This window comes from Watersipora subatra, chromosome 9 (genome assembly GCF_963576615.1).
Source record: "Watersipora subatra chromosome 9, tzWatSuba1.1, whole genome shotgun sequence".
Taxonomy (NCBI): Eukaryota; Metazoa; Bryozoa; class Gymnolaemata; order Cheilostomatida; family Watersiporidae; genus Watersipora; species Watersipora subatra.
In genome coordinates, this window is record NC_088716.1 from 37,543,748 (window position 1) to 37,566,808 (window position 23,061).

Below are 23,061 nucleotides of genomic sequence, written 5' to 3' on the forward strand. Positions count from 1 at the left end.
TGAGTATACTAGTTTCAAAATATTCTCCGGAACACTCCAGGAGCGCACCAAAGCGAACAAACTATAAGTTGCATTCCCATGTGAGAAAGAGAAGTGGCGCATATCATTTCTCTTTAGGCTGTAAGAGGGGTTTGTTTCCAGCCATGTGACATTTTCAGCCATAATTGTGGATCAAAGACCGAACATCTGGTATCAAACTTGTAGAGATAATGATCCAGAAGACAGGTATGATGTATCTGCTAACCACTTACACAGAGAATAGCTCTATGTCATTCACTTGAAATTTAATAGTGGCTACCAAGCATATGCAAGGTTTATAAACAGTACCTCTGCCAGAAACCTGGTAGTGCACCCTGAGCATCCCTTTCATAGCAATAGTCAATTGGAATGATAGATAGGAATGCGCTAGTTTATTCTGTTTGTACCAATATTTTCCTTAATAGAATCATATTAACCCTTTGGCTGAGGAAACTACCAAAATGTCGTTTATCGGTTCCGCGGGGAAACGAATTTTCTGTTGCTTTTGGCAGACGTTTATAAAAACCGTCGCCTAGTAACAATAAACAAAGGATATAAACGCTAGTAAATCTTAAATATTATCGACAAGATGTTAGTCGATGAATTACAATATGAAACGATCATCTGAGAGGCGTTGCTTTATGATAAAAGCTAAAGAAATCGCGACACCTTTGAAAAAATAGAAGTTGGAAAAACCAGTCAACATACGGCTCGACGTTCAAAACAAAAAAAATAAAAGTTTATTTGATCCCGCGATCGTTAGTAATCTTTTGTATGATCAGTATGATAATAATAAGGATGATGGTAGTGATTTAAACTCTGAAAACTTTGAATATACAGAGAAAAGTGATCGTTATGGTTGCTCGGATGATGAAGATGCTACTTGCGTTGGCTACGCTGTGGCATTGGACTTTGCCGAAAGGAATGCTTTCAAGCATTTCATACATAGACAATTGTACATAGTTATAGCTTTTTGTAGTAATACACATGTAAATGAATGTTTATAGACAAAATATTTTGTTAATAGAAATAAATTTCAGTTTGAGTTATGTATGTTCATAGAATACCGATTTTATTGAATTTCAAAAATAAATTACACGATTTTCGGGGCTTTTACCCAGCCAAAGGGTTAACGAACAGCAAAACTTATGATTTGTGGATGATCCCATAGCAAGTACCACTTGGGCTACTCTGGTGATGACAAAAAAATTGAAAGTGGAAAAGAATTGGCAGGAAGTGTTGCTAGTGTCAAGCAGTCAAGCCAGATTTTTTGCTAATCAGAATACAACCGATTCATTGCTGACTATACAATACTAACACCCATACTGAACAGGCCTTAGTAGTTAGCAAGTCAGACAATGATCAGCTAGCTAGTGAACTCCAGAGCATTCGATGAAAGGCCAATAGATGAGTCCATGATTGCCAGAGTTCTAACAGAAGCCACGCATAACTTAGCAAGATTAAGAAAGATAAAAGCGAGCTAGAAAGAGACAATTTCAATTATGGTTAAGCTGAGCTAAGCGCTTAAGATTATGCCAAATAACCCGTGACTTTTAGTCATTTTCAAACTAACGAAGCCAGACTCGCTGTTCATAAGTAACCTTGAAAGGCCATTCAGTGTTGCTTGTAACAGGGTTGATATTTATACTTACAGGTGATAGGCTACTAAAGCAGCTAATCACCTCCTGCAGCTCATTTCCTGCTAAAACTAGCTAAAACTGCATCACAAAACTGTGACTTTGAGGAATTTGATGAAGTTTGAGTTCAGTCTAATGTGGATGAAGAGACAGTGTGAGGGGAATATGAAGTACCGGAGGAGAATGTTCCATCAGGTCCATACTAAGGGAGGGATGAGTCATGAATGCCCTAACATTGATAGCGAACAATGGCTGTAAGCGGAACAAAGACTTCTCATAAAATAGACTTCATGCAGCTAGTCAGAAGCATTTGCAGGTGTTGAAGAACTCGGCACTGGAAATGAACTTGAAAATCATCTAGATCAAATATCGTGCATACACAACCATTCTAGCCAGTAATCTCGCAAATACACAAGCTTCTCATATAGAATAAAGCATACAGCCAGTATATAACAAGAGAGAATTGATCATCAGCTATCATATATCTACGAGTTTGATAGCCAACAGTGTCTGCAAGCACTATGAACTCGACTGTTATATTAGAGGTTGAATCAAGCTACTAACACCTACTGGATAAGTTTGGACTACAACTATCACATCAACTGTTATGGAAACCTTAAAGCTGAAGCAGACCAGAGAAATATGAAGTAAATTCTGAGCATCGATGCTGCGCCTGACCCCGGCAGGAATTGGGAACATATTCATGTTGATATTATCGTCTGCCGCTATGTCATGATTGGCAAGCTGATTGTCAGTGAACGTGTTAACACAAAACTTGAAACTCACTAAAAGTAGTATAACTAACAATAAAATAATTAAAATAATATGTCAATTTTTATTAAAATATGTTTTACGAACAAAATGATTGAAAGAGCACTAAAAATATATAATTTAAACCAATGGCGTCGTCATGACTATTAATGTGTAATGTCAAGGTCAAAAGATAACGCTCATGTTTGATGTCTCCTGTATGCTTCAAAAAGCGTACAATGCAAGGATGATATTCGTACTCGCGATTCGCAACGCTTTTATATCTCCACATGTGTTCGTGAGTTTCATAGTAAGGTCATATTTCCTTAGTCGAGCATAGTCGAATAAGAATCACAGTCTATTCCTAGATGATAGGGATATGTACAAGAAGACTCTTTTTAGTGTGTTAGCAGCAGCTTTGGTTAACATGGAAAAAAAACCTGAAACTTACGCCCACAACCATTTATAACACTTTCAGTACCCAAAGAGGAAAATGATTGCCAACTCAATTGCGTGAGCATCTGTAAAAAGTATCAAAAAGTCAAGTTGTTGATTTAATCTATCGAATTAACACAAATTTAACCTATTTTTGTTATTATTTTGAATACTTTTTACATTTTACTTTAACTAACATGGCCAGTCACTCCGCATAAAGAATGTGCAAATTTTTTTTAAAAGAATTGACCAGAAATTGATCGCTCAAGTTATCTATTATTTCTAGCCTTAGGCCCTTTTAGCCTTAAAGTACTGCGTTCAAAAGTAGGACATTTAATAAACAATTTAAAGGTGTGTTGCAAACATTGATTTCTGGAACCTTTTGAAAATTAAGGGGTATACGAATGCTTTTGGCACCGCGGAATGGTCAAGTTAGGATCAAAGTTATGACATAGCAAAGAACCATTTAACGAATTTGGAGTTGTCCTTCCTGATGCACTGGTTTAGAGGTTGACTCGCAACAAAATTCAAATTACAGTTATTTGGTATCAAAAGATTCACCATGTCTTACTCTGTTGTGTTGTAGGTGCAAAATATGTGGGAATGTGATTACAAGCTCTTAAAAGCTAAAAACGAACAGTTAATCACAGCCACACGACATCGCCGTAGTTTGGATTCTCTTTCCAAAATGGCTCAAACGGGACGTAGTTGTACAAGATGGTTTCTGTTTACACTTTCTTGCAACCTCATTCGTCGAAATATTTTCACAAATATACTTCACGCATTCAATAAAACTATGTCTATTGTTCTTACGCGTCTAGTTTATCGTCATTGTAATGCTGTCACTTTTAGCACTGATATTTTATAACTTACCGTAAAAATTCATATAATTTTTTAGCCTTAGCTCGAAGGAGTACATATCATTGTCTGATAATCATGACGAGCCTGTTGGTTACCTGTGATAATCGAAAAGTGCTGCAGAAATTATCTGCGAAGTATTGGATCACATGATCAGACTACGACTTGACGATTAGATCAAGCCGAAACAAAACTGTAAAGTAGCGAGCATCTATATTTGATACGGGGGTCTTCGGTAAAACCCGAAGTGTTTGTCATAAACTAGTGCTACGATAAGTTTTATATTGAGCTTTTTATTGGCCTTTCAATTCAAGTGAGAACATCACGTGACAAGACAATAACCAACTGTAATGACTACGCCATCGAAATAAAGAGATTCCAATCTACGGCAGCTTTTCGTTTTTGAGCTTTTAAGAGCTTGTAATCACATTTCCACATATTTGGCACCTACAACACAACAGAGTAAGACGTGGTGAATTTTTTGATACCAAATAACTGTAATGTGAATTTTGTTCCAAGTCAACCTTTAATACTTTGACAGTCATAACTATGTGATGCCTAAAACCATTAGCGATGAACACCTTTTAATGAAATCACCGAGTACAGAAAAAACTTGCCTGAACAACAATATATTACAGCTAGTATGCTGGGAAAGTATGCAGGGAAAGTTGCAGCATATTCACATATGTTTCTATATTTTAATTATCTGGTAAACCAATACAGGCGCAAATGCTGAGAATGGCTATCACCATTTCTTAAGCGCGGTCAGGTCATGCATGATTGTTGATGAAGGGGCGGTCGGACGCTCTCAACTATGCAGCACTTCATATTAGCATTATACCATTGAACTGTTCTCATATTCCAGATGCTGAGAATAAAAAATGCTGCATGTTTAGTGACATAATATTAAAGAATACCTGATGAAAATCAAATTAAACAAAAGATATAATTTATATGATATATGTGAGCTTGTCTTATCACCAAATACTGTTGAAATAGCACCTAAACCTGCTATAAACATATTCTAAAGCTTTCATATAATTTTATCAGATCAGTAAGAAGCTTTATAGACATACTCTAACCATAATTTATATGGAGTTCAAAAGAATCCTGGGACATATCTGTGGTCGTAGCAATCTATGAGTTCAGACCAGTGAAGAGATAGAGTTGTTGCACCACAATACATTAAACAATCACAGCTGTAATTTGGAGGACCCTCTCTGGTCAGAAAGCCATAAACGGAGATCTCCGATGTAGGTAAGTGATAGTTAGGATAAATTGGAGACCAGGAGAACTGAGCAAGATGTCAGAGCTGACAACTATAATTCCCTGGATTGACTTATAATGAATCTCTAGACAGGCTAATCTGTCAGAGATATTATAATAGTCTTGTCCAAGATCCCGATGACAAGGCATTCTGACTAGCCTCACTCAAGTTGTGGTAAAAAGGTGAAGCTTGGGGACACTATGAGAACCCCTCAAATGACAGCTGAATTGGGTCTAAACAAAACTGACAACATCAACTTACGTATGCATTTCTCGGTGCCTCTCATTCGCTTTATCTTCTTTTTCTCTGATTTCTTGCTCAAGGAAGGCTCTGCCTTTTTTACCGCCTTCGCCAGCTCGACGGGCTCTATATGTGTATCTACATGCCGCAGCAACAGCTCTTGCGATGGAAAGCTTGAGGCGCAATCGGGGAATATGCAGTGATAGGGACGTGATCCAAGGTGTTTCTTCACGTGCCCTTCGAGCCAGATGATGGATTTGGCCACTTGGCCATATACCTGTCAGATGAGTGTCAGTTAACACATGAAAGGGTACTGGTATTATGCCATATCAGTGCTTCTGCCAAAAATATCTACTTTTATCATACGCTGTGATAGATGACATAGAATGCAATGACGTTTCATTGCAGAAGTAAATTTAGATCCTACATGAAAAAGCATATTGATAAGATTTCACATGGTTTCATTCATTAGTAGGGCTTGCCGATAGGCTAGGCCGTCTGCTTATGCCACAAAGAAATAAACATGAAGGTCATGGGTCAGCCACACACTAGAATGTGTTTAAAATCAACAGTGGAATGCCAACATGTCGCTTCCTAAATAAGGCCTTTCAAATGAAATGGCCAAAAAAAGTGTCACAAAATGGCACACCATAAAAATGCACTTGTTACAAAAGGGCCTATCACAAATTTACTCAATCCCAAAAGGGATGGAGTAAATTTAAGTCTATCTCTTAAAATGGCCTTGACCCTGATAAGATATCCACCACTAAGGATTTGGCGAGTAAAAAATGTCTCTCAAGGAATAAATTGACATACAAGAAACTCACAACTAATCCTGAATAAAATTGCTCATTTTTACCCTCAATAATAACCATATCACATTCCCACTGAACTAATACCTGAACCTCGCTAAAACCAGAAGTACCATCTACCAACAGACAATTTTCATAAATATGCATTTTTCATTTAGAAAACGCTGAGCCGTGTAAGACGTCTCAATAGTAAATGTCCTTGTCTTTTCAGTAGAAGAACCAGTTTGGTTTAGACAGGTTACCTTTTGGACATGAAGACTGACAGGTGGTCTACCACACCCGTGCATTGGCCTACTAGGTCATAGCAATGAATTATGGGCTAGCTGCTCATCTCTGTAGCGATGATCGCATAGCGGTTAAATGAGAGGAAACTTCTACTAACCTTGCAGCCATCCCAGAAGCACTTATACATTTTACTATTGCGCTTTTGGGGGGCGACGTGGAGTTTATCAATGTGCTCCGACAGATCGGCAGGACTAACTTCCGCCTTGCAAAACCTGCAGGTACAGAGAGGTCACCATTATCACAAACATCACCTGTTCAAAGGCCTGCTATCAGCCACTCATCGATAAACTAGAGCGCTGAAATGGCAAGAGTGCCCGCGATTAGATTGACTAAGCCTTTTGAATGGCAGCCTGTCAACTCTAGGTTGTTAGTTGCTCAATGCATTATTACCCTGAGATTATTTATGATACAAAGGAGCCCTTCCACTTCATTGTGGAATTTTTAGTACTCTTAACTTTTTCCAAACAGCAGATAAACACCATGTTTCCATCATTCAGATGATGCCAAAGTTTGCCTCCGTCCGCAAGATGAAAACAGCAAAAATCCGCAAGACAAGTGAGTTTTGTTACTCATAAATCTTTATCGAATGTTCCATGATTGCGAATAATGCGTAAGAAAATGCCGCGCAAGCTATTCCATTTTAAACATTTTTACACTTAAAATGTTTTTATATCGATTTGAAGTTTCAAATGCTCTAATGTTCCGAATTCTACTAAGCATAACAAAACTGTCACTAATTATGGACCAATGAGCTACAACTCCTTACTTTTTAGCAAAATGGTGGCATTAATCAGCATCATGCGAACGTTCATTGAAACATTTATTCTATGAAAATGCCACATGTGTGCGCAACTCCAAATCCGTATCATGCGCGTCATGGAAACACAGTGAATCACAATTTACCTTCGGAGATTATCGATAAGTGTTCAGAGGACGGACCCTCGCTAGTGTTGGCACCGCGAGGCGAAAATGTCGTATAGAGGGGTATAGAAACCCATAGCTATTAATTATCTAGTATTATTATTTATATAACTATCTAATGCGAACATCCTCTGGTAAAAATTACCAGACTTTTATATACGTACTGTACATATTAAAAATAAGTAAAAAAATAGTACGTTAACCTTAATAACTATAGTTACCTACAGTAACTTCAGTGTATTTTGTGTATTTAGTGGTTACGAGCTGCCATGAAATGCAACACTGCAATGTTACATGTGGAGTACGTACCATAAGGAGTTCTTAAATTCGAGACAGGTGCACAACATAAATGTTGAAATTAACTTAAATGAATTTAGCTTACTAAACACATACTTGAAGCTAAGTTTTAGTATGTATTTTACTAAATTAAACTTCAACTTTGTCATGAACTAAAGTTTTATCACCTATTTGTTTCCGGTTTCGTTTTCAATATAACTTGTAATGAATAACGCTGAACTGAGCGAGAGAGCGAGCATCGTATCTCTTTCGGGCATTGTGAAAGAGATTTCGGTAAATAGCATATCAGCATCTTTGTTATTTCGATGTATCCGGCACATCGACTGCCAAATTTTAATTTTGAGAAAATCTTTTGTTGATATCGTATGGCAAAAAAATGTCGTATGACGGGAGAAAACATGGTGTTCCGCATCGTAAAGTGAAAACATGGTGTTCCGCATCGTAAAGTGAAAACATGGTGTTCCGTATCGTAAAGTGAAAACATGGTGTTCCGCATCGTAAAGTGAAACCATGGTGTTCCGCATCGTAAAGTGAAAACATGGTGTTCCGCATCGTAAAGTGAAAACATGGTGTTCCGCATCGTAAAGTGAAAACATGGTGTTCCGCATCGTAAAGTGAAACCATGGTGTTCCGCATCGTAAAGTGAAAACATGGTGTTCCGCATCGTAAAGTGAAAACATGGTGTTCCGCATCGTAAAGTGAAAACATGGTGTTCCGCATCGTAAAGTGAAAACATGGTGTTCCGCATCGTAAAGTGAAAACATGGTGTTCCGCATCGTAAAGTGAAAACATGGTGTTCCGCATCGTAAAGTGAAAACATGGTGTTCCGCATCGTAAAGTGAAACCATGGTGTTCCGCATCGTAAAGTGAAAACATGGTGTTCCGCATCGTAAAGTGAAAACATGGTGTTCCGCATCGTAAAGTGAAAACATGGTGTTCCGCATCGTAAAGTGAAAACATGGTGTTCCGCATCGTAAAGTGAAAACATGGTGTTCCGCATCGTAAAGTGAAAACATGGTGTTCCGCATCGTAAAGTGAAAACATGGTGTTCCGCATCGTAAAGTGAAAAAATCGTATAACAGGGACATCGTAGCGCGGGGCCCACAGTACTGACTTTTATGTTAAAAGCATGGAAGACCTTTTGAATGCCATCAGAACACAAAATGTTACTGCTAATCTAACAATCATACTGACATTGTGTTAAGCAACGACAGTAAAACTAGCAGTATCAGATACCATACCAAACTGATATCGACAGTAAAACTAGCAGTATCAGATACCATACCACACTGATATCGGTAGCAAAACTAGCAGTATCAGATACCATACCACACTGATATCGGTAGCAAAACTAGCAGTATCAGATACCATACCAAACTGATATCGGTAGTAAAACTAGCAGTATCAGATACCATACCACACTGATATCGGTAGCAAAACTAGCAGTATCAGATACCATACCAAACTGATATCGACAGTAAAACTAGCAGTATCAGATACCATACCACACTGATATCGGTAGCAAAACTAGCAGTATCAGATACCATACCAAACTGATATCGACAGTAAAACTAGCAGTATCAGATACCATACCACACTGATATCGGTAGCAAAACTAGCAGTATCAGATACCATACCACACTGATATCGGTAGCAAAACTAGCAGTATCAGATACCATACCACACTGATATCAGTAGTAAAACTAGCAGTATCAGATACCATACCACACTGATATCGGTAGTAAAACTAGCAGTATCAGATACCATACCACACTGATATCGGTAGTAAAACTAGCAGTATCAGATACCATACCAAACTGATATCGGTAGTAAAACTAGCAGTATCAGATACCATACCACACTGATATCGGTAGTAAAACTAGCAGTATCAGATACCATACCACACTGATATCGGTAGCAAAACTAGCAGTATCAGATACCATACCACACTGATATCGGTAGCAAAACTAGCAGTATCAGATACCATACCACACTGATATCAGTAGTAAAACTAGCAGTATCAGATACCATACCACACTGATATCGGTAGTAAAACTAGCAGTATCAGATACCATACCACACTGATATCAGTAGTAAAACTAGCAGTATCAGATACCATACCACACTGATATCAGTAGTAAAACTAGCAGTATCAGATACCATACCACACTGATATCGGTAGTAAAACTAGCAGTATCAGATACCATACCACACTGATATCGGTAGTAAAACTAGCAGTATCAGATACCATACCACACTGATATCGGTAGTAAAACTAGCAGTATCAGATACCATACCACACTGATATCAGTAGTAAAACTAGCAGTATCAGATACCATACCACACTGATATCGGTAGTAAAACTAGCAGTATCAGATACCATACCACACTGATATCAGTAGTAAAACTAGCAGTATCAGATACCATACCACACTGATATCGGTAGTAAAACTAGCAGTATCAGATACCATACCACACTGATATCGGTAGCAAAACTAGCAGTATCAGATACCATACCACACTGATATCGGTAGCAAAACTAGCAGTATCAGATACCATACCACACTGATATCAGTAGTAAAACTAGCAGTATCAGATACCATACCACACTGATATCGGTAGTAAAACTAGCAGTATCAGATACCATACCACACTGATATCAGTAGTAAAACTAGCAGTATCAGATACCATACCACACTGATATCAGTAGTAAAACTAGCAGTATCAGATACCATACCACACTGATATCGGTAGTAAAACTAGCAGTATCAGATACCATACCACACTGATATCGGTAGTAAAACTAGCAGTATCAGATACCATACCACACTGATATCGGTAGTAAAACTAGCAGTATCAGATACCATACCACACTGATATCAGTAGTAAAACTAGCAGTATCAGATACCATACCACACTGATATCGGTAGTAAAACTAGCAGTATCAGATACCATACCACACTGATATCAGTAGTAAAACTAGCAGTATCAGATACCATACCACACTGATATCGGTAGTAAAACTAGCAGTATCAGATACCATACCACACTGATATCGGTAGTAAAACTAGCAGTATCAGATACCATACCACACTGATATCAGTAGTAAAACTAGCAGTATCAGATACCATACCACACTGATATCGGTAGTAAAACTAGCAGTATCAGATACCATACCACACTGATATCAGTAGTAAAACTAGCAGTATCAGATACCATACCACACTGATATCAGTAGTAAAACTAGCAGTATCAGATACCATACCACACTGATATCGGTAGTAAAACTAGCAGTATCAGATACCATACCACACTGATATCGGTAGTAAAACTAGCAGTATCAGATACCATACCACACTGATATCAGTAGTAAAACTAGCAGTATCAGATACCATACCACACTGATATCAGTAGTAAAACTAGCAGTATCAGATACCATACCACACTGATATCAGTAGTAAAACTAGCAGTATCAGATACCATACCACACTGATATCGGTAGTAAAACTAGCAGTATCAGATACCATACCACACTGATATCAGTAGTAAAACTAGCAGTATCAGATACCATACCACACTGATATCAGTAGTAAAACTAGCAGTATCAGATACCATACCACACTGATATCGGTAGTAAAACTAGCAGTATCAGATACCATACCACACTGATATCGGTAGTAAAACTAGCAGTATCAGATACCATACCACACTGATATCGGTAGTAAAACTAGCAGTATCAGATACCATACCACACTGATATCAGTAGTAAAACTAGCAGTATCAGATACCATACCACACTGATATCAGTAGTAAAACTAGCAGTATCAGATACCATACCACACTGATATCAGTAGTAAAACTAGCAGTATCAGATACCATACCACACTGATATCGGTAGTAAAACTAGCAGTATCAGATACCATACCACACTGATATCAGTAGTAAAACTAGCAGTATCAGATACCATACCACACTGATATCAGTAGTAAAACTAGCAGTATCAGATACCATACCACACTGATATCGGTAGTAAAACTAGCAGTATCAGATACCATACCACACTGATATCAGTAGTAAAACTAGCAGTATCAGATACCATACCACACTGATATCAGTAGTAAAACTAGCAGTATCAGATACCATACCACACTGATATCAGTAGTAAAACTAGCAGTATCAGATACCATACCACACTGATATCGGTAGTAAAACTAGCAGTATCAGATACCATACCACACTGATATCAGTAGTAAAACTAGCAGTATCAGATACCATACCACACTGATATCAGTAGTAAAACTAGCAGTATCAGATACCATACCACACTGATATCGGTAGTAAAACTAGCAGTATCAGATACCATACCACACTGATATCAGTAGTAAAACTAGCAGTATCAGATACCATACCACACTGATATCGGTAGTAAAAAGCCAGAATAAACAAATTGTGTGATTATCAGAGAACTGGTCTTGTGAGATGATGTAGCTAAAACACTGGAATAGCATTGGTTCCTTTACATTCCCCAAACATACAACACTATATACTGCTATTTTAGCAAGAAATTATAAAACAATAGAAAACTTTTAAGAAACGCTATTTCTCAATGGACTGTTATTGCTTTAGGTTAAGTACATGAGTGATATACTATATATATATATACATATATATATATATACATATATATATATATATATATATACATATATATATACATATATATATATATATATATATATATATATATATATATATATATATATATATATATATATACACATACATGTGTATATATATATATATTTTAATCTATACTATAGGCTTACTAAGTATTTATAAGGCTAGCCAATGTTAGTCAAGACATGCGAGAATGTTGATGCCTGTTCCGCTGTGTTGGTTCAACAGTGTTCTTTTAGCCAGAACCAGGTTCATAAGGAGTGAAACAATCTTGGTGACAATTAGAGGTTTCTCATTGTTTTCTTTATGCAACCTAAAGACTTCTATTGATTTTTAATACAAATTGATTGGCATGAAGTAGTAAGAATGTGAACAATCACTGATATGCTGAAAGAGCACGAGTTTAGGATATCAAGGACGGCCACTGACAAATATGGTTTCAGTATAAGTAGATATAGAGATCATTGAGCACATTAAAGCCATATTGACTAAATCACACATGATGTCTATTGTCAAAGAGAAACGATATCAGTAAGTCTGATGTCCTCGCGCCTCCTCCCAACTACGAATATGTACATAGATCACGTAAGCACACTTTATGGCACATAATCCATAACACAGCAGTCTTGCCAGCCATAATGTAGACATAATGACCTAGAGCAAACTCCCCTAAAGCTCTAGCAGAGACTTCCCGATTTATCTTCCATTTAGCTACACAAAGAAGCTTCTGCGGTTATTAATTCTAGGAGTAGTTATAGCTAGTCATTGCATAATAGGAAAGTGTTATTAATTTATATTGGCTCCTTCCTACAATGTTACTCCTTCTTAGATGGTCACTAATGTCAAATTTTAAAAGTATAGAAAACATAGGCTTTTTCCTATCATTTGTGATTGTTTTTGATGTTTCAGGTGATCTGACTGCCAGGATGTTTCAAGATTACAATCAACAAAAGATGATCGTGATTAAAACACTCGGAAGCGAAAGACGTTCCCCAGACTTTTTCAAAACAAACAAGAAGTGTGACTACTGACGTCATTTTCAGTGATGCCTTTTCTTCTGAGCATTTTAAAAGCAAGCAAGTTTTGCCGATTTTAATCTTGAAAATTCCTGGCCGTCAGGTCGCCTATAACAAACAAAATCTCAAATGATAAGAAAATATCTGTACCTTCGGATAGAATCTTTCAAAATTTGACGCGAGTAATTCTTTAATGGAATAGCTATATCAACACAACCCAAAGCTTTTTGTCAGTCTACTAGGCACTGGTTGCGTTCCCAATTTGTTGAAAAACGGAGCGAGCGCTCCTAGGGCTTGATAACCTACTGATCAATATAAAGCAAGTGGGATGAACCCATAGCAGTAACATTTAATAGCAAAAAATATCGGTTGTAGGGGGCCTATTCCATAACCAGAATGTTTGGCAACTTTTGGAGCATATAGATATTTGTTGACTAACTTTTATAACATATACCACACGAGGGTCAATAAAAATAATTAGTTAAAATGAACTTCTTATTACATAAATGGCAGAATCTAAAATGCTCGATGAACTAGTGATAACTGATGAACTAGTAATAACCGCTACATGCGTAATATAATGACTTATGCATTTCAATTTTATGGATTGTCACACGGCCATAGTAGGTTTTAAAGTTCATCACATAGACAAACTGATTGATTGACAAATCTCATGGAGCGCGACAAGTCAGAGGGAGTGAGTGACTAACAGGGGGAAGTCCTCAAGTTCTTATAGATGCAATTGGTCTTGCTCTAATTACTTATCTAGCATGATGACAGCGTGACAAATAGGTTCCGGCTGGCCGGTGCTAGAATTGCAGTCACACCCCAGTTTGGCAATAGTATTGAAAATACTATTGCCAAACTAGTATCTCAGCATTGAGAATAAATAAACGTGAAGCGATAAATAGGCATGACTAATATTAATATCTAGAGTGAGCAACTATTTACAGAAGTTAGTAATATTGGAGAATATACATACAGATGCTGGCATATTTGGGAGCTAACTAGGAAAGCTTGAGAGAAACTTAAAGGTTGACTTGCAACAAAATTCACATTACAGTTATTTGGTATCAAAAGATTCACCATGTCTTACTCTGCTGTGTTGTAAGTGTCAAATACGTGGAAATGTGATTACAAGCTCTTAAAAGCTCAAAAACGAAAAGCCGCCGTAGATTGGAATCTCTTTATTTCGATGACGTAGTCATTCCAGTTTGGTTATCGTCTTGTCACGTATGTTCTCACGTGAATTGAAAGGCCAATAAAAAGCTTAATGTAAAACTTATCGTCGCACTAGTTTATGACAAACACTTCGGGTTTTACCGAAGACCCCGTATCAAATATAGATGCTCGCTACTTTACAGTTTTCTTTCGGCATTATTCAATCAAGTCGTAATCTGATCACGTGACCCAATACTTCACAAATAATTTTTGCAGCTCTTTTCGATTATCACAGGTAACCAACAGGCGCGTCATGATTATCAGACAATGATATATACTCCTTCGAGGTAAGGTTAAAAAGTTTAACGATTTTTTACGGTAAGTTATAAGATATCGGTGCTAAAAGTGACAGCATTACAATGACGACAAAACAGACGCGTAAGAACAATAGACATGGTTTTATTGAATGCGTGAAGTATATTTGTGAAAATATTTCGACGAATGAGGTTGCATGAAAGTGTAAACAAAAACCATCCTGTAACAATTACGTCCCATTTGAGCCGTTTTGGAAAGCGAATCCAAACTAGGGCGGTCTCGTGTGGCTGCGATTAACTGTTCGTTTTTGAGCTTTTAAGAGCTTGTAATCACATTTCCATATATTTTGCACCTACAACACAGCAGAGTAAGACATGGTGAATCTTACGATACCAAATAACTGTAATGTGAATTTTGTTGCAAGTCAACCTTTAAGAATTGAAAAAGGGTCTACGGAACACTCAAAAAACCAAGCATGAACGAGAAAAGAGGCATGATAAGGGTTGCGGGCATGACATCACCACAACAAAGGAAAAGAAAAAGCCAAGGAGACATAGTATCACTTTACAATAAAAACTGTCAAGTAGAGGCACTAGGAGTGTCAAACACTCGGGTTTAAGAGCTAAGTTGATTGGCTACTGCCATGCCTACACCGGCCAATCATTGACATTGATGCAAGAATGGGCACTGTGTACAGAGTACCGATGTAACCAGAATAGTGTTTAGCGTGCCTTGCGTTGTATTTAGCCGTTGTCGAGCCAGCTTTGGTCATGTTTACACGTTATGGAAACAATGTCTGCTACACTTGTGACTAAAAAATTAAAAAAGCCATGAAAAATTGTCAAACTTCCAACTTCATGGAATAAGTATTGTCAACCAAGCGAGTTATTAAATAGTATGTATTCAAAGCATGTGTGGAAGACGCAGACACTGCCCCAAACTCCCTATCACCCTAATACTTTGGCCCACATTTACTCAAAGCATGTGTGGAAGAAGCAGACACCAACCCACACTCCTTATCACCCTAATACTTTGGCCCATATTCACCCAAGCATGTGTGGAAGACGCAGACACCACCCCACACTCCTTACCACCCTAATATCACAGTGTTTCTATGACGCTGTTAATCCACAAGTTTACATCATTCACAAGGTGGAAACAGCAAAAGCCACAAGCCAAGCAAGATTTCTTACTCACAAATTTTAACAAATTTTTCATGCTTACGAAAAATGCAAACGACACTCGCGAATGATGCACAAAGAAATACTGTGCAAGCTGTTCCATTTTAAACATTTTTCATACTTCAGTCATTCCTATTTCAATTTGAGCAGCTCCGATTGCGTCGCTGTGACCTCTGGCATAGAATTTCTTATCTTTTTTTAACCAAGTGTCAGCATTAATCCGCAACATGCTAATGTCCTTTGAAACACTCATCACATGGTAACTCAAGGTGTACACAACTCCAAATCAGCATTGTCCTCGCTATGGAAACAGTGATAGTTACAACTGAAATGCAACGCTAAAGAAAAACACCTAAAAGTAAACTACGTATTTGGATGTTTCTTCAAGATCAGAAAATGAGGGTACGAATGCGTGAAAAAAAACTACGGTGCTAACTAATGGTCTACCATTTTAGGTTTAAACACCTAGGAAGTCCTCATAGACCATTTGGAAATTGATCAAGAACATCTAAATGCGTAGATACTTTGTCATCACACAAGAGCCAATAACAATTGATAAACCCAAATTTCTATTGATAATCTCAACTAAATGCTGGCAATGCCCGACTGTCTTTACCTGGAAAATTACGGAGACCTTTGTAGGGTCGAAGGGTCATTTGCCAATATAGCATTGCAGTGACCACTGGAGCAATGCATTGTATATTTATATTTGGTCTATGACATGCACAATGTTACGAAGATACCTGAAGACGTGCTTATACTGGACAACGAGCAAGCGGACTAAATCTTTACAGGCAAATCTGAGAAAAATGGAGTAGTCAGTTTGCCAGTGATCTGAAATGATTAACTAGCTTCCCAACGGTGCTAACCAATAGACTACACTAAGGAACAGCAATTGATGATAATGAATAAATGTTTGGCTATCTATTTCCTTTTAATCCTTACAGCCACCGCTCATACAATATCGTCAGTTCGTGTTGACTCTAAAAAATTTCAAAATGTAGACTCCAATTTTTCTTTCGCAGAACAAACTCCTTCTAAGGGGTTTAGTGTATAGGTTTCAAAAAAAATTGTTGACTTTTTCCAAGCTTGATTCACACGTGGTAGTGATGTGACTATGGCATAAAATATTAACTATGAATAAATGACAGATGAAGTAAATAGGAATGTTTAATGTGGTCAAGGATTTCTTTGTCCCTCGACCAATCTGCAACAGCACCGGATAGATCTTCGGATAGATCTTCGGATAGATCTTCGGATAGATCTTCAGTAGGGTGAGTCAGGATGTATTTATTACTTTCAAACTAACTTGGAACATTCCAAACGTATTAATGAATAGTTTGCAATAATCTGGAAATTTAATCGTTTCTTTATTACACTTAACACATTGTTTAGTTTAAAGACAGAATATTACCAGTAAGCGGTATATCTAACAAACTAATTTGCAGATAGACATCTGAAATATGCCTGAAAAGGTTACTTGTTATTATGTTGTAAATATATATGAAATATTACTGTTAGTACAACTGTCTATTTTGCCATAAAAACTGTACCTGGAGTCCCTAAAGTTTACTATGTTGTAAATGTATATAGAATAAAACAGTCTGTGTAGCTGTAAAAACTGTACCTGCCATCTTCATGCAACGTAACTTTGGGTTATGAACAAAAAGTTATTCAGGACCTTACACTACGCCGATATTTCACTAAACCGCGAAGTGGTTTGTGTTCGTAATCTGTGTCTTTCGATCAAATTCAGACACAAGGCTAACAATTGACAGACTAAACCTTGGCAACCTTTATGGGAATATTATTTAGTTTTCCATGCCCTTTAGTTTATCAGCAACAGCAACTCTTGCATAAAGTTTAAATTAACCTACTTTCCTAGATCTTCACCAGATGAACACGCAGCAAATATTAATACAAAGGTTTACTGACTGAATCTGCTTGTATGATATTTAGAATGCATTGAGAAACAGATTTGTGGTGATAATTGTAAAGAACAAGCATTTTAAAATGGAGCTGAACCACTTTATATATAAAAATGACAGGCATGTTGACCAGCTTATTCTTTACTATTCCTAATATAACTCCATTGATGTCTACTTGATTTCAGTCTCCTTCAGAAATGCTTAAGCAGCAGTATTCCAACTGTTTAGACAGTTTGCTGTGATAAGTTTAGATTGGTATATATTTTATACCAATAATGTTGCTATAAATCACTAATAGCCAAATTACCTACACGGTACCACAATTATATTGAAGTAACGATTGCACCGAGTTGAGAACACCTGCTAGTAGCTAAAAATTTAACTTCACCTGAACTCATAACAGAACGTTTAAAGACCAGCTCATGCTGAATTCATTAAACAAGTACCCGGGTAAGTCATTAGTTACTATTTTTGTCTTATGCGATTGGCTGTTACAATTACCTGTTGGGGATGACTTTCTGTACTAGTGTACATGAGATTTAGAAAACACAAGAGTACATTCCTGGCTTACCTCCATTGACACGCTGATGCCGGAAGAGTCTGTTGATCGTCAGATGCTGTGCCGCTGTCAACTTCGCTGCCATTGCTTTCTGGTCTAAACTTTGGTGTACTATTGTAAAACTTGGGCTTCTCCACAGTATTATCCACACCGAGGTTGGTGGTAATATATGTCAAGGGACAAGGCTTGTTAATTGAGCTGGGCTTTTGTCGACTAGCTGACAAGGTCAACTGTCCAGAGGTTGGTGTAGTTATATCCTTCAGTAGCGACTTGATATGAGATCGAGTACGACAGTTACGGGCCACAACTGCAGGAGTTGCACACTCCACAGGTCTCTCAGGACTTCGATTATGATGCTGGATGCGGAGTAGCGCACGCTTTCTTGGACTACATGGCATCGGGTGTCTAGACCTACGTAAATGTTTTGTACTAGGTCGTTTTTTAGAGGTTTTCTTTGTAGATAATTTGCCAGTCTTAGAAAGCCGTGTTGATTTCATTGAGATTTTCTTATTCAACTTGTCTTTCTTCATGATTTTCTTGATTTTACATGTTTTGGCAGGAAGTGGTTTATTACTAATAAGTAAGTTAGGTTTTGTTATTTCGGGCGTGTCATCGCGGGAAATTGGCTTAAAGCCTTGAAACGCGGAGTCATTGGAATCCTCGCTTACATTTGTGCTTATAGACCGTGCCATTCTTGATCGCTTCATTAGATTGCAATTTGCGCAGTTAGTCGGATCCACAGTGTACCCACTATCGGGCGAGGCTCTAACATAACCGACAAACTCTTGGTCATTTTCTTCAAACACTTCAATGACATTCACCACATTAGTCGCGGGTGACATAATCTCTATCGTAATTGGTTTAGCTTGATGTTTCTCTGGACTTGGTGGAAGGGCAAGACGTTCTTCATCCGATCGGCTGCCCATACCGCTGTCAAACGAGTCGCAGGAAGCGACCGAGTCCCCGTCTGAACAGCGCATATCGACAGCTATTTCGTTCGTCGTTCGGAATTTTTCCTGGTTCTTGCTAGGACTCGGACAAATATTCTTGGCACGCTGTAATGGAAGCATACAAGCCAAAATGCTAACAAAGGGTTAGCTAACAGAAAATTCATCGAATACGTAAAACATATCTTTGTCTAAGGCTAGACATTGTTTTGAAAAGATATTGATCAACTGAGCAGGAACCATAGCCCCTAGCTTCCATTCTAAAAATACTAAGGCATAACTTGCAATGCCAAGGGTACCCTGGCACTTATCTGATATCGACGCGGTCAAACAATGGCTGCCCTCAGCAGTGGTTACTAATTGACAAACAGGAGAAGGAGGGCGTAGTCAACTAGCTAGTAAGGTCAAACTTACTAGTGACTTCTTGCCTGATGGACTTTTCATGTATGAGTTAAGAGTGTTGCCTTCCTTCACATCTTCTCTCATGAACTTTCTGTCAAGCACATGACACCCTCTTATAAGTCAAAACAACAACAATAAAAACAGAGTTAGTCGATACACGAAGGCTGCATAGATGAAAGACAAAGACTGTGAGCTGAATATAAATTGGTTTCCCAGAAAGACAGTTCAACTCATTGTCTCTATGTGATATAATCCTGGATTAATATGATCCTAACGGAAACACTCGTTTCAGCAAAGATATTTCTGTTGACTTAGCCGACTCGTGTAGCAACCGTAATCAGTACTCGCGCAGCATAAAGCTTTGTCTACACTCTTTGGCTATGTCAATATACCTACCACCTCTCCCCAATCACTGTTCCGGTCCGGCTTGCCTTGCCTAGTAACATAGTGAAACCATCCACGACATTATGATCTACTACAGCAGTACAGCTAGGAAATACTGTTGTTTTTACTTTAATAAATTGGCTATAATTTTTCTCCCAAAGGACTACCTACCTTGGCACATTGAAGAAAACCTGTGTTCCTTTTATTATTTGATTACTAATATGTTTATAGCAACTGACAGAGGAATTACTTTGAAGTTATGGCATCTCGACAAAATGTTGAAAGACAATTATTATTAGGGCTCTAATTAAGTGAACAAATACAGCAATGTACAAAGAATATATACATAGGTTTCACGATAACATCTTGACAAACTCCATGAAATCTCAAAAACCATTAAAATCATCTTTCATTTTTTCATGAACAATCCATCAGTTTTTTTGACGTCATCAAGCCGTTTGCACATGCGCTCGTTAACGAAAAAGCCGCCATATTTGTAGAAAACAATCGTTTTGCTTTTATTTAATAGTACTTTTTGGTGTCGTTTTGATACTGTAATAAAAAAGTTCAAACAAAAGCATCGTTTTTAAACATTTATTGCAAAAGCTTAGTGTTTTTAACGATAACATCGTCTATAAAGATGGACGACAACGATAAAATTACGTCACAAAAAAACGAAGGATTATTAACCTTGATCATCTAACTAGCCAGTGCCGAGATTATGAACCTTCTAATGAGCCATACTACTCACTCAGGTACTTTTGGTAGTCCATCATCCTCAGCATACCGCAAGGAGAGCCGGCGCTTTCTCAATGTTCTGGCACCATTATTTCCACTGTTTAGAGGCTTTGATGATCTCGTCTGCATGCTTCTGGTCCTCGTACTGTACACCATCTTAGAGCTTTACCTAGGTAAAATGTTAGCACCACATGATTCTAACGCTACAACAAGAAATGGTAGTTTTGAGGAATGTATTGGCATGCAGCCAACAGAAGTATGCATTTTTTTGCTTTAATCTACAGTAGGTAGAACATATATTTTAATATATATTACACATTAATTTAATAGAGGTAGAACATTAGGACAGCCTTTCGCACAAGCCAAGGTGGATAGCTGGTGGTAGAATTGAACGAAAATCTTTCATTTAGCCTAATTAATAGTTCCACTTTGAAATTCCATGATTGAAAGAGCGGAAACCACACGCTGCGATTACTATGCTGCCCAGGCACAAGCAAAAGGCAACTAAAATCTCCAACTTTCGTTGGTAGACCAGCCAAATGAAACAAAGACAATAAAATAGTGCCATAAAATACCATATAGTTGAGAAATTAGAAAAAGGATGATTACCAATCCCTGATGACAAGCAAAATTGCCTATAACTTTTTGCCATGAAGACATAATAGTCAGGGCATATGAAAAGTGCGTCACAATGATGAGTTAATAATATAAAATATCCCACTTCGCAATTAATCTATTTTTTATAGTTATGCGTGAAATAATTTTGACATGCATTGGGTAATAACTCTCTAGCCAAGGACATCGCAGTTTATCTGCTAGAGAAACAACTAGAAGGCTTAGTTTTAATTACAGAAGAGGCTAGTTAATGAAAGTACCTAGCCAGACTCGTTATTAAGTTCACTCCATTTATCACATTCTATTGTTTATACTGGTAGTGTAATGCCCGTATTTACAGCGGACTACCTTAAGGACTTTATAGCAATACAAATCATAGGAACAATGTTAAACTTACTATTCTTCTTATTGTTTGTCCTATTATTATTCTATACTGCACTAAATAGTAAGATAAATGTAATAAATTTGGATATAATAAAATAAATAAATTATTCAAAACCTACAATGCATTTACAAATAATGCTTTACTGTCTAAACAAAAGTTTTACCTTTGTGTCTAGTCAAAATCATTCATGCAAATGAACACCAACGAGTGACACAACAACAGTATAACCATGTAAATAATGGTACTATAAAACCATGGCTGAGAAAGAGATTAAGTGATGTACTGCTGACAAGATGGTATCTCAGGTTTTAAATTTATGTGGTGCTGCTAAAACATTATATAGTTCCTCTGTTTACCCTCTCCACAAGAAGCTTGCTTTCGTGTAATTCGTAGTTGCATAGGCATATAAGTATATATAATTTGAAATTAATTTCTTCATATGTGTGTATATGTATGGAGGTACAGTTCTCTCTGCCATCCAAATGTAGAACAAAATCCAAGTGTTATTTGCACACATTAAAAAAGTTCTAAGAAATATCTCAGAAAAACGTAACAGAACTCGCAGTAATACATGCAGAAAGCTATTAAACATCACGTACACTAAACTTATCGCTTAAAATAACCTTCCCTAATTTGTATTGTAATGTCATTCTCAAATGCTCTCTAAAACTACAGTATATAATTACGTGCAACGTTGTTCAGAGAAACTCTTGTCAGCTTTGGATCTTATTGAAGTAGGGTGAAGGCCCTAGAGTTGACTACTTAACGCTTTATAAACAGCATATTAGCTAAACTAAAAGCAACTAACGACATGCCTACGTTGACTAATGTGATACAGTTTAAAATGAGAGAATGAAGAGAAATATGAATAAACTCCTTAAGTAAAACTCATCAGAAACTACATATTGTACAGTACCTAAAAACTTTATTCTTTGCAAGTCGTATGAATCAACAAAACATTACAGGCTCCTCGAAATAGTCCTACTGTTGATTTACCCGATCAACTGCTGCTGACCAGGCCCTAATCTACGACTGCCCTCTGCCGAGTGCATGAATGGACTGCGGCCTAAGGATCAAGAATAGTCGACCTACATTTTAGCTTCAATGTAACAATAAATTCATTAGTGTGTATTATATTTTTCATTATAGTCTCGACAGCGTGTGAGGATTTTAGGCTTAAGCCAAACTTTGCAAATCAACGGAGTTATCTTCTACTTCAATGAACTCTTCGTG

General features: G+C 37.4%; 1 protein-coding gene across 2 annotated transcripts in view; it reads right to left on the reverse strand.

Moving 5' to 3' along the window:
• The window catches only part of LOC137403818 (uncharacterized), a 28,496-nt gene extending 5,617 nt beyond the window's left edge, over positions 1-22,879 (reverse strand). Inside the window, exons 1-6 of one of the 2 annotated variants that reach the window (XM_068089878.1) lie at positions 22,745-22,879; positions 20,842-20,997; positions 19,719-19,797; positions 18,370-19,412; positions 6,400-6,514; positions 5,227-5,482 (exon numbers count right to left, since the gene is read on the reverse strand). In XM_068089878.1, the coding sequence (XP_067945979.1) occupies positions 5,227-5,482; positions 6,400-6,514; positions 18,370-19,412; positions 19,719-19,797; positions 20,842-20,984 (1,636 nt within the window). In that variant the 5' untranslated portion in view covers positions 20,985-20,997; positions 22,745-22,879. The remainder of the gene's footprint in view (positions 1-5,226; positions 5,483-6,399; positions 6,515-18,369; positions 19,413-19,718; positions 19,798-20,841; positions 20,998-22,744) is intronic. The other variant, XM_068089879.1, reaches the window with a different exon arrangement.
• Positions 22,880-23,061: the final 182 nt, after the last annotated feature.